The 13,062-nt window shown below is 34.8% G+C and overlaps 2 protein-coding genes across 8 annotated transcripts in view; one reads left to right on the forward strand and one right to left on the reverse strand.

Moving 5' to 3' along the window:
- Positions 1 to 13,062, forward strand: part of LOC119652553 — a 503,388-nt gene that overhangs the window by 436,423 nt on the left and 53,903 nt on the right. The window lies entirely within an intron of this gene.
- Positions 10,427 to 13,062, reverse strand: part of LOC119652554 — a 48,075-nt gene continuing 45,439 nt past the window's right edge. Inside the window, exons 1-3 of one of the 4 annotated variants that reach the window (XM_038056762.1) lie at positions 11,244 to 11,665; positions 10,991 to 11,144; positions 10,427 to 10,920 (exon numbers count right to left, since the gene is read on the reverse strand). In XM_038056762.1, coding sequence (XP_037912690.1) covers positions 10,750 to 10,920; positions 10,991 to 11,143 — 324 coding nt within the window. In that variant the 5' untranslated portion in view covers position 11,144; positions 11,244 to 11,665 and the 3' untranslated portion in view covers positions 10,427 to 10,749. Of the gene's footprint in view, positions 10,921 to 10,990; positions 11,168 to 11,209; positions 11,666 to 13,062 lie in introns of those variants that run through there. The other 3 variants (XM_038056761.1, XM_038056765.1, XM_038056766.1) reach the window with 3 other exon arrangements.

The following is a 13,062-nucleotide window of genomic DNA, read 5'->3' on the forward strand; positions in this document are numbered from 1 at the left end:
TGGCCTTTGTAAGTTGAACTTAGAAATTAACTGTTCATAATTATAAATTTCATTGAATCAGTTTCAGTTTGAAACTTGATTGCTGTTATATGACATAATGCTTGCTGTGCAGTCTGGAAACGGTAGCATGGTATGGTGTGATCGGCCAATGGGTCAGATAATGCAAAGCGTTACTAAGCAAACTGATACTAGGGACAAATTTAAAATTTAGCACATTCGATTCTGTTGCCTAACAGTTTTCTTGCCATTAATTTCACTCAAATAAGCACATATAGTGAATGCACACCATACAGGTGAGTGCTCAAAGGCTGCATTTTAAATTTTACTACTTCCAGTCGGTTTTTTCGACCCCCGGTTTGTAGGTAGCCCTCTTGATCCAATATTCCATCCATTGACTGGATTTCAGATACTATTGAAGCCTCACACAACACGTAATTGATAATTTCCTACGTGTGCAGATTTCAAAATAAACCGTTCTAGACATCCCGTGCGCAGCGTCAATGAAAGTTAGCATATTACGATGGAGACGTAAATACCATATAAGAAACTAGCTTTGTTGACACAAGGTAGATTTTAGATTAATCAACAGAAGCGATAAAGCACATTTATCCTATTTAAATTTCGGCGCGTGTTGAAAACTGCTGCCCGCATAATTTCCTATATCGCACCAGGCGAATACGATCCAGTCCATGTTCGCCTCTATTTGAGAGGGCAGTGATCCAATTTCAGTTTCTTTCTGCCACATGGATTACGCGCAACCATAGATACAGTCTATAATTATAATTACGGGGATAATGAATCTAGACAGCACGTTTTAATTCTGATGATAGAAAGGAGCACATGTGCAGACTTGGAAATTTATTGCAGCGTTTTAATTTTTGATTCCGTCGTCGCTTAAACCGGTTGAAGGGACGGGTTTCGGTTGCACTTTTGCCCCAATTTAAATTTTCGAATATCTTGACTGCTGGCGTATTGCCATGTTTTGGGTTTGCATTTATAGGGATCAGATGCGCCAGACTGCATCGCAACTAGATGCTAGGATAAATATAAACAAAGCTTTGGCAAGACTTTGCTTTTGGTTTGGAAGCAACAAAGAGTGTTGCGTTTGACTCCGGAGACATTTGATGTTAGTTTTAGATTTTACATCTGAAACGCACATTATGGCTTTTGATGATAATGGAATAATAGATATTTTGACTGAATGCCATGCTTAATGGGGCTATTTTATGGATGACGCATTTGGTTGGATCTGGACTGCTCAACGTTGTAATAATTGAAATTTTGTGTGGTTGGAACGTAGAGAGGAACTGACGTTAACAGAACCAAACTACCATCGATAATCCTTTTCTAAATCATTATCAAGTATTAGTGTGTTTGTTTAGTAATCCATAAATATATATCAGTAGGAGATTTTTCGGTTTTTGGATACAGTGTTTTTGTTGAATTACCGTATATGCCGTATTTAAATAAAATCTTTTTATCGAATATAGGCACGTGGGTATCATATGAATGGTCTCGATTAGCACTGTCCAAATTAAGCTAGGGCTCTGAAATTTTCTACCATTAGTGGGATTTGAACAGGAACCTTGCGCTTTGGCAACCTAAGATTCTTACGTTCTTCTAATCAACACATTCATAGATATCTGACACACTTGCAGGCGAAGTTTTTCATTTGTAATGGTGTCAGAGCAGATAGAGGGATAACTTGATAAACTCCAATATATGTAGTAACACAAAGAAAACGTTACTGCTATATTTATAAATAAAAAAATGTGTTTTCGATTTATTCTAAAGTCGGTGGTTGTCCATGATGGATGCCTCTTTACATCTGAATGTGAGACATTATGAAGCCCCAATTATTATTTGTTAGCAATATGAGCAATTTATCTCGAAATTTTTCAGTTTTAACCCAATGGAAACCAGATTGCTGAAGTTGCTAAAAAGTCAAATGGACTGATGCAATGCTTTGTTACTTATCTAGGCTGCCCGAACAGTTTCTAGCTCAACATAAAAGCAACCAAGTTAGATATCTTTTCATTTCAATTCAAACATAATCTCCCCTTAACCCTTCCTGATAATAGTTGACCCTTTCTTATTCGAAGCAGGTCTTAACGGAGATTATGACCTCCTATTTCTATGAAAACCTTGACACTTCAGACTAAATTTTGAAGTCAGGTATTCACCTAATGCGCATTGGTGACGGCTGGGAAAAAAGTGGGTGATCAATTAGCTCAATTTCTAATACTTGATTTTGGCCATAGTGACTTTGATGACTTTTCACATTTAATAATAAAAATGGCTGTCAAAGAAAAATTTCGTGTCCGAACTATCTGAAATTTTGATATGTATCCTGCAAGGTACTATGTATACATATATCCAAAGTGACAGCGAATTTTCCTGAATTTTGAACATTAAGTTTAAGATGAAAAAAATGAATAATGATGTGAAAAAAAAATGGAATCACTTTTTGTATGCTTGTCCATATGCCGGTCTATCTGCTAAACTCATTTTTCTCAGAAATGGTTGTACTGACGAGAGTGTTGGAACTGGTTAAGTAGGCGGATAGTAACATCATTCTATATTGGGTTTAGGGAGTCCCCATACTTGTCGGTGGGCGTGTGAAGATTTTTCACCAAATATTGGAGGGGTGCATTGTAGGGTGTCATATGAAAGGTCTCGACTATGACTTTCTGAAGATGATTTTAGTTTGGATACCAGTTGTGACGCAGGGGAAAGGCGATAAGAAAGAGGACCCTGTAAACAAAGGAAATTTCTGAGCCAGAAAATCTGAGGAAAATCAAGATCATGGCCTGACACCTAGGCCCTAAAATACCCTCGTGCTAATGTCAGCTCAAAAAAGTTTATTAATAGTGTATTATTATATTTTGGAATTTCAGAAAAAAGCCTAACCTCTAAAAGTACAAGATTTTTGCAGTAATATGCACTATATCATGGATCATCATTCTGGAAAATTAAGCGGAAGCACTATTATTTTTAACAAAGTTATGTGCGTGTTAATTGTCTGATCCGCGTAAATTTATGTCATCCTAAGAGATCATATGTACATTCATACATGGAATGTTGGTATCCCATCAATGTCAATAGTCGGACATACTCAATGCATATACACTACCAGCTTTGTTCAAATGTAGCTATCGAGCACTTAGGTATTTTACAGAAAACAAATCCACAAAACCTTTCATCCTTGAAGCACCGAGCTTCCGATATCCACCCTATCTAAAGACACAGTCTTTGCTTTTTTTCATATAATTTCATCAATCATGGTAATGGTAGGAGTTCTGTCTAATAAATTTGTAGACTGGGGCAAGCTATTCAAATTCAATGTTTCCAGCGACTCTTGACCGAATTTCGTAGCAGGGACCCGATTGTTTTCAAGAACCAAACTCATTTTGCCTTGTTTATTATCCCTTCTTCGCGTCTTTACTTCTAAGCCTGGTTACATTTGATAAGTTCTTGTCATAATATACAACCCCTTTTCATATCGAGTTTAAATGTTGATTCTCAACTAACTTGAGCTTCACATATTTATGAATTTGAAAAATAAAGTATGAATATGTGTCAGAAAATATGTATTATCCGGAAAATTCTAAAAGGATGATATTGAAAATTGTGTGGGCTTGTGAAACATATTGAAATAGCATTATAGTCAGTGGGTCCACTTTGTAGGAGGAAGGGATCTTTGATTTAGAATTTCGGTACAAAAGGAAATCTCAGATTTGCTGCAAAACTATACCCTTGATGAGACCCATAATGCAACTGGCCCCTTTTACATATATTTATCGAATAATACACCCAATTTAAAAACCCCAATATCTATGGTGCCAAGGATAGTAAAAAATTCTTGATTAGTTTGCATAATGCAAACATGATTAAATAAATCAGTAAATAGACATGAACAACCGTAAACTAGACTTGTGAAGAAGTAAGGTTTGATATTTGTTCTCGAAACTGTACGTTACGTTAAAAAAATTTTCTATAGATCATTGCACAGGCCGAATGCCATTTTGATTACTTGATCTGTCACTATAAGTTGAACCTCAGTAACTTATAACATGGGCGTTCCTTAGGAGTTCGATTTGTCTAGGCTTCACTGTATCGAAAAGGAAACTTGGCGTTACTGCGGCATGGATATTCATAAACCTTAATATCCTTAAAAGTTATTCGTAGAATCTTCGGTAGTAGAAACATAAGACTCAAACAGTAAAGCCTTAGAAGTGAAGATCAATCAAGAGAAATATGAACATTCCAGTCTGTTTTGAACTTATGTTACATACCTCTTTCTGAAACAACAGCTACCATATTTTCTACCTGCATGTCATTGACCTTGACTTTTGGAATTCTCATTTAATTTACTTCTAAATAGGAAATTGAACTATTCTAAAAACCGATCACCCAGTCGTTATCCCTTATTTATGATATTCAGGAAGATCAGAAAATATTCATTACGTACCTGAACAAGGAATGTAACCGACTTCACAGAAATTTCTTTATCTAGCCGATTTACGAAAGTCAAGATACATTGCTTAAGCGGTAATAATTAAAAGGAAGGTTCCGTTTTATTGCTTTCTCTGTCCCTAGGATAGAAGGCAGCCTTCACACTTTTAATTTACATTTCCAAGAAGCTGTAAAATGAAAGCATTCATTCTTACATCACATTTCTCATTTGAAATTAAGGCCTATGGAACGGATCAATATATTTGATCGTCACTCGCGCATTGTTAGCCCCCGTCAATAGATACTTTTCTTTCCTCTGCTCTGAGCTGGTTGTAAATCTTGCGCCAAGTACAAGAGCGAACTCTTGAAAACTATTGTTTTTATTAACATATGTATAAGACATACAAAATATCTGTAACTTACATATGGTCAACATTGTTTTTTTTTTTCATTTAAAGGAGTACTTCGTTGCTCATAACGCCTCAACTTTTCTTACGTTCTTGTAGATCTAATCGCATTATACTATTATACATACGCATAGGGAAGTTTTCAGCTAGGATTCTGGCTGAATCTTGATTCTTTGTTTAACCGTGATATTTTAGCTGTTCTTATACTTTAACTGGTATACATAATTTTCATTTGCCCACTCGTTTGACACTCTAAGCTTCCAGGCTGAAAATAAAATTTCACTGGTAGCGCCCCTCATAGTTTGCCTAGAATATTGGAAGTAATCAAATTTTCGACAACGTATTTTCTGTTATGATGTCAATCAAATTTCTAGCTATTGGCATTACCCCTTACTTATTTAAGCAGATTATACCTCTCATCACCCATCCCATTGTTATTAGATATACTACTCTGGAGGCATTGTTGCCTTAACCAATTTAAGGCTTTGCTTTAAGTCCTTTGTGAAAATATTTTTAGTCCTCCCGTCATGAATAGATATTGTAAAGATAACTAAGTTAGGTTACCAATTTCGATTCAAAGAGAAAAAAATAAAATAAAATAAAACAATGTGGAGTAGAAAAAGAAGCTGAGTTTGAAAAAAAAGGCAGAATTTAGGTACATAATACACAATTTTATATTCCAAATTTCAAATTCTACGTTGACAATTTCTTGCTCTTGTGGAGTCAACCTGGTTCTGATTGCTTTTGGTAGCCTTTGGTTAGATATGCAAATATTTGAAAGTACTTCTAATTTAGGTCGAAATTTTTTTCATCTCCACTTTCTTTCCTTTTCTTGAACTGCAACCGATATTACACATGTATGGTCAGTCACTGTGAATTTCGTAGTTTACAGCTCCATTAAAAACGTCAGGCAATATTACATATTATTTTTATAGCACCACAAAAAGAGAGAAGGACAATTTCATTCGCTTGGATTTATTTCGAAGAGATGTTTGTGGGGCTAAATTTTGGTATCCTAAAAATAGAAATGTCCCTTTATATTTAAATTCTTTATCAAACCTATCGCTTCAATATTCACTTCAATCCTCTCTAATTATTTGTGTTGATAAGTATATTTTTAACAGCAAATAAAATTTTAACAAATCATCGTTGATTAAAAATAATACCGGGAATATTATCTTTGATCACAATGCAGCGCCTTCTAGAAAATTATATTGCGTTTCATAGAAAAGTGCAGGGTAATTATGAGTAGGAGAGGTCGATTTTAAGGGGTTACTCGATGCCTATTGAGTACCGGTATCTCCGACGACGACTATTGATGGGGATTGAAAACTCTAAAATCCATTGTTCATTGTCGTCTTCAATTATACAAATTGATGTTCACGAAAAATCTATCTTAATTCTATGATTGGCGTCATGACAATTTGTTACTTGAAAAGGTGTTGATTTGTACAAAATAAATTCGAAGCTTCATATACTTTTCGTATTGGATAAATTCTTGACAAATGTCGGAAGCACATATTTCCCACAGCAAAGGATTTCAAATCAGTTGAATCACCACAATACTAATCCAATAATAAAAACGAATCATCGGTATTATAATACCAAACCACCTTTTAAGGGGCAACCTGCTGTTAAAAAGTTCTTTTGCATTTTTTTTTTGATGTTTTGATAGAAACTTCAAATCGATATTTAGTTTCGTTTTGAAGGTTTTGTTTGCAAAACAATTTCAAATGAAAGGTCTTGATTACTACTTTTCGAACCCATTCTTAGACTCTACTCAACCAAAAAATCTAAAAAAAAATCATGAAGCTGCCTATCTACAGTGTATAGGCCTCAAAATACTCTCCATATTCATATCTCCTCAAATTAAGTTAATAATAGTATACTACCATATTTTCTGGGAAATTGCTTATCCTAGAGTTATAAAAAATTGTAGTAATATAGAATATAATATGAAACGTGTTATCCCAAAGTTTGATCATAATCATACTATCACTAATAAAATTACAGTAGCTCAAAGTTGACTTGACTAAAGTGAATAGTTTGACATGCTAAATGCATCTACATAATGGGCTACGAACAAATCTGCACTCAAAAACACTCACAGAAGAATCAAACAAAACCATTCATACCTGAAGTACTGAGATTCCGGTTTCCCAACTTCTTATTAAGGTTTTGTGTAAAATAAGACTTAATTATTATCACTTTACTGCCGGTCTGTCTGTCACACGCATTTTTTCGAAAACAGTTGTGGCAATTGACACGAAATTTGGTGTAAAGTTGGGAACTGTGAACGTCCACGCATACAGTGAGTTACATCATCCCAGATCGAACTTAAGGGGTCCTCGTACATGCAAAAGAGGGGTGCATTTTTTTTCACTAAATATAGTAATGTCGAGTATCAAATGAAAGGACTCGATAAGTACTTTTCGAAACCGGACTTTGTTGGAAAGATAGGGAATCCGGGGGTCGAAAATGATCAAAATCTGAAAAAAATCAGGTGGCTGCCACTATATGGTGCCTAGGCTTTGAAATACCCTCCATACGGATATTTGTTCAAATAAAGCTGATAATAGTGTATTACTGTAATTTTTAGTAATTGGTTACAATGCAATAAGATAGAGCATGAACCTACCAAGTTTGAGGGAAATCGCATTATTACTAGCAAAGTTATAATAGATCAAATTTGTCGCTTCTTTGCAAAATCGAGATCTTCAATGTCAATATCACCCAAAAATGAACATTCTCACATAATATCTGCATATATTACATGCTACATACTAATGAGACAAATGCACACTCAAATGTCTTTATAAAAGAAGTATACAAAACCTATACCTGAAGCGTCTAGATTCCGGTTTTCCGACTTGTTTACTTTATAGTGCTTAGAAATGAGCACGGCCTCCTTCTTTTTTTCCGGAATTACAAGCATCAAACCCGTCTTTCTCGAAGCATATTTTCAGGTACGCGTCGTTAGAATTCCAAAAAAATTACCAATCCAATTTTCTTCAAATTTCTCATGTATTCTTGCATATCATTTATCCACTGCCTCAGCCTGAATGTTTAGGAAATGGAAATTTAGAATCCGGGCACACTTTTTCAATTAAGAAAATGGCCTCATTTTAATGACAAAACTTCAAAAGTGTACCAAATTGCGAAAAAACTTATAATTTATCTCGACGGCCCTGGGAGTGACCTAAGGAAGAGAAGCGTAGAAGGACTTATTGGGGAGTGGTGATGGGGTGGAAACGTTAGGCGGATAAATTGAAACCCAACAGCTTGGTTTTAATAGAGAAATTAAAAGTTAAACAAGTCGGGAAACCGGAAGCTGGACGCTTCAGGTACGAAAGGTTTCGTGTATTTCTTAGTACGTAGTACGTAATATATCCATATATTATGTGAGAGTATTCACTTTCGGGTGATATTGACATTCATAGTCTTCAATTTTCAAAGAAGCAACAATTTCGACGTATTATAAATTTGTTAGTAATAGTGCGATTTCCATCAAACTTGGTATGATCATGCTCTACATTATAGCCTACATCACTGCAAAATTTAAGGGGGGTTTCCAGGCAATTACAAAAAATTATAGTAATATAAGCTTAGATTTCCAGCGAGGAAAGAAGGGAATAGTTAGTGTTTGGCAAACGATAGAGGGTTGGTATAGACGGACAAATTTTATTAGGACTAAAAGCAGCACCTAAAAAATATCCAAAGTGGCAAAGAACCGAAAACTGATCGACAGCGAATGATTGGATTTCAGGCTATGAAGTCATGTTCTTCGTCTTAGCATGGAAATCTGCTAGATTCCTACAAATCGTTTTCTACTTCTGCTTAATCGTAGCTAGGAATGTGACTATAATTGAGGATTGAAATTTTATTTATTGATTGCGATTTTATTTGTTTCTATTTGGTATTTCTAACTCGCTTCGATTGATTACTCCGGCTTCAAATACTGATTACGTTGCCCAATCATGGAGGATTCATAGTATGCTTCACTTTTCCTCATTCCTTTGTGAAGTATAGGGTATCCACACAATCTTGTCCAATTTTTTTATTTTCAATCAGATCATGGTGGCAAGACAAGTACAAAGACCAACACGAATATCCATGAAAACTGGGATTTGTATACGGGCGTGTTGATCATCAGTAGTTCGTTTCCCGTTTTGGCTGTTGACTTATACTCATACATTGGATTTTTGCGTTTTATCATTTTTAGTTTATGGATTTACCGATAATGAAAGAATAATGAGTACGATCGACCTCAACAACATGATTGCGTGTTATGATATATTTCTCGTGAAAATAAATAAGTCTACTGTATGAAGGTATAACTTTCTCTAATTGTGGGACTCTTTTTCAGCTGCACCTCCCAATTGTCACTAGAGTTCACAAGAATACGGGTGCATTTATTGGCCACTAGCTAGCCTGAAAGATCATGGGCCTCCTAAGGACCTACGCTTAATCACCCCCAATGCAAACGAAGTGTTAGACCAGGATGCGGTTTCCATGGGTTCTTACGACCTTCTATTATAGCATCCGGTGGTGTCCCATGCATTTTCTAACTGATGTGATATAAAGGCAGTTGTCACGATTGACCCTTTCACGAGATAAAAGGAAATGAAGGAATGAAGGGAATTCTTCTCAACAGATTTGATTAAGGAATACAATTTTGATTTACTTTTTTTTTAAATTTATTGCCATTATAGTACTTCTCAATGTTTCAAAACTTTTCCATAGGGCTTAATGGCGATTTATCTGTTCATGATAAGTAGTATATTTTTATGCACACCCCGCTATATACCCCCTGCATTCATCGTATAAGCAAACAATAGACATTTCTTCCGATAACGGGAAGGTAGCTCAAATCTCAAATCTCTTCCGATAGCTGTGTGAGGAATTAACAGTCGAATTACGTCAAAGCACTCCTATTTCTCTGTATTGTTCAACATCCTAAAATCTTCATCAATCTTGAGTGATTATCTGCAAACTTCTATCAACAATTGACTTGAGCTTCTGTGAATGGTGTGAATCCCCTACGTGTTCAAGAGTAATCTCTTGCAAATGGTAAATTATTAACTGATTTACGTATACATGGGCTTCTATACAAATAATACCACTAGATGACTTAATCAATCATTTTAAATTTGTCACTTTAAATAATGTAAGTGATCCAAACAATAGAAATAATTCGATCTAAAATATTCAAGATAACTTTAATCGATTGTAGGACATTCGACGGAATATTTTCGGTTGACGTATATTTTGGGGTTGTAGGTAATGCCTCTTCTTATAAAAGATTAAGAAGAGAATTGTATTTGATGGGAGTTGAAACTATTTGATTAGTTCCTTGACGAGTCCCATTTGGTACCGCACAGCCGATATATATATGTATGTCCACCCTTACATGAGATTTTTGCGGAATGTCTTATTACTTCATATTTTAAACATTATTTAATTGCCTAAACCACCCAAATCCGGCGAAAAACTATTCTAAATCTGTCCTTTGTTATCTTCTCATCCCTCTGTTCCCAGTGTAAATACAATAGAATGACATGAAATGCATATACAGTGGTGTATATATCAATTTATATGAAACCAGTTTGAACCTATATGAGAAAAACTTGTTTCCTTGCTGTGCGTACTTCAAAAACTGACGTATACATATGTGTTGTACAGTAAAGTACAACTGGAGACTTTTAATACATTTATTTTTCATTCCTTTGAAGTATTCGCTACAATTTATAAACATCTCAACAGCGGGAAAGTTTTTTTTGAATAATTAATATATCATATGAATCGATCTTTTGAAAATTGAGATATGGATCTTTTTTCGATATAAAAAACCGGAGGGAAAGAAACTCTGACATTTCGAATAACTTTCCTAATCGCCACAATTTCTTAGTTTGAGGAGGGATTTGCAACAGGCAATGATCTCCGTTGTGCTTACTTCGTGTCGCGTGTGAGAGTATACATAGTCATAGAACAGTACACCCACCAAAATAAATATGATAATGCAAAGGATCAAGAAGCAGTAGCATCCGCAAAAGTCGAACTAAAAAAGGAATGCAAAATATTTTTGAGAAAATACAAAACTGGATTAAATAAAATGCATTCAAACTTACACATGCTGGAGGACGAGATCTAGATTTCACTTTACGACGTAGAGTGTATGGCTTGGGTTTCTTAATTTCAACTATATTTTTTTTATCTTGGTTTATGACCTTTTCATTATTATTTTCTTCAGCTTCCAGGGGAATAACTACTGGACCTGTCATTCTGAAAATATTATAAATCACTTTCTAAATTATAACTTCAAAGATAAATCACCAAGTTTATGCTACTTTTTCAACGAGCTATTCACTTGCAGTCACTCACAATTTATGTTTACCCTCACAAAAACGACTTATGGAAAGGTCACAAATAGACAAAAACCACCCCTACCACAGTCAGCATTATTGAAAACTAGTTTTCAATTGCAGTGAATGCAATCGACTAATACAAACGCTGTCTTTGAAATTCTTGAGTATGTTTCGTTTGTAGTGGAGAGGCAACAAGGAGTCTAAGATTTCAAAAAAAGACGTGGGAATGTTATTTTGACCCTAAACAGTTTCATGATAAGTCAGTGAATGAAATATGTGAATTTAGTGAATGAATGGTTTTTTTCGAATCTAGAATTTTCCAGATAGAAGGATAAGAGATAAATGGTTCTCGAAATGTCGGAATTTACAAGTAATTCCAAACAAATATACTAATGAAAGGAAAACAATATTTGTTGTTTCTTTTATAGTAATTTGCTTAAGAAATTTTATCTCCTGCGTAAATAACATTTAATCTTATAGAGCGTAATAAAGAGTTCATGCATATGTATATGAATAGTAAGTAACATTAGTCGGGCCGAACTTTTCAAGAAATAGGGTCCTAAGTTTTTTGTGTTTTTTGGTATATTCTCATTGGGTATAATCCATTTTTCTAGCAGGAGTTGTCATGAGGCCGATCAGGCTGCAAAAACTGGTTCTTGCAGATTTACACAGAAACGCATCCAAAAATCTATTATACTTCAAAGCTTGCGGCGCCTAATGAACCAGTGTCGTTATTAGCTTCCATCGGTAAAGTGTAATCGAATCTCATTTCCATGGCGTTTTCTTACCGGAATACTACGGACTGCTTTTTGAAAAGCTGTCTACCCATAGATTTTCACTATTTTAGCATTTATTATGAAAGGTAGCGAAAGGGGTCATTTATATTTATATAAATATGCAGGGGTTACATTTGCTTAGTTTAGGAGACAGATGTATTAAAATCACTAAAATTTCAAGCAAATGATGTAACAATGGGCCGTCCACTGTTCACACGAATTGTATTAATTCGAATTCACCGTTTCGTAGCGCACAACTTTGCGGTAATAGTGGACAGCCTCTTTGACAGATTCTGAAATCAGTCATCCCTGATTTTTATCAAGTTCGCCACATTATACTATTATAGATCAGTTTTCTTTGGACCCGCTAAGACTTTTTCCTAAGAGCCACTTGTTCGCTGTTATCCAAAAAAGAAAGAGTTTTATGTTTAAACTACTAATTTTATGCTGGCTTATGTTTTCACCATTAAGTGGAATTGTTCAATCAACATTTGATGCTTCACGGTTTTTGTTTGTAGTTTCTATGAAATATCTTTGTAACCACAATTTCTATGTGGAGCACAGTTGTAAAATAATGCACACCGAGAATTTGTCCTGCTGAATGAAAACTTAGTTTTTCTAGAGAACTAAGCCGCTGCTTCTCTCGCAGGAACACCTGGATTCATTTTGAAGTAATTTTGCCTCACAATCGCACAAAAATCCGAACTCCAAATCAAATTCTAACCTTTCCTCAAACTTTGCGTCAATTACATTTACAAATTAGTAAAATATATATTTTTCACGTTCAATCTGAAGTTTTTCGAAAACTTTCCATATATCTGTTTTTTGGTGAAAATTTACATGTTTTTGTGATGTTACTCCACTCTGTGATTCCTGATAATTGAATCTTTCCCGTTTGATGAACTAAAAACTTCCGAGCGGTTTTTTTTATTATTTTGTTTTATTTCAATGATGAAATGAACATAATTAGGATTATCTAATTTGTTTCAAATATGCGCCACTTTGTTCGAAACTTTGGTCCATTTTGAAGATAATTTAATAATTCCGTGATTAAACAAA

The sequence above is a fragment of the Hermetia illucens genome, chromosome 3, assembly GCF_905115235.1.
Source record: "Hermetia illucens chromosome 3, iHerIll2.2.curated.20191125, whole genome shotgun sequence".
In the NCBI taxonomy this organism is placed as follows: Eukaryota; Metazoa; Arthropoda; class Insecta; order Diptera; family Stratiomyidae; genus Hermetia; species Hermetia illucens.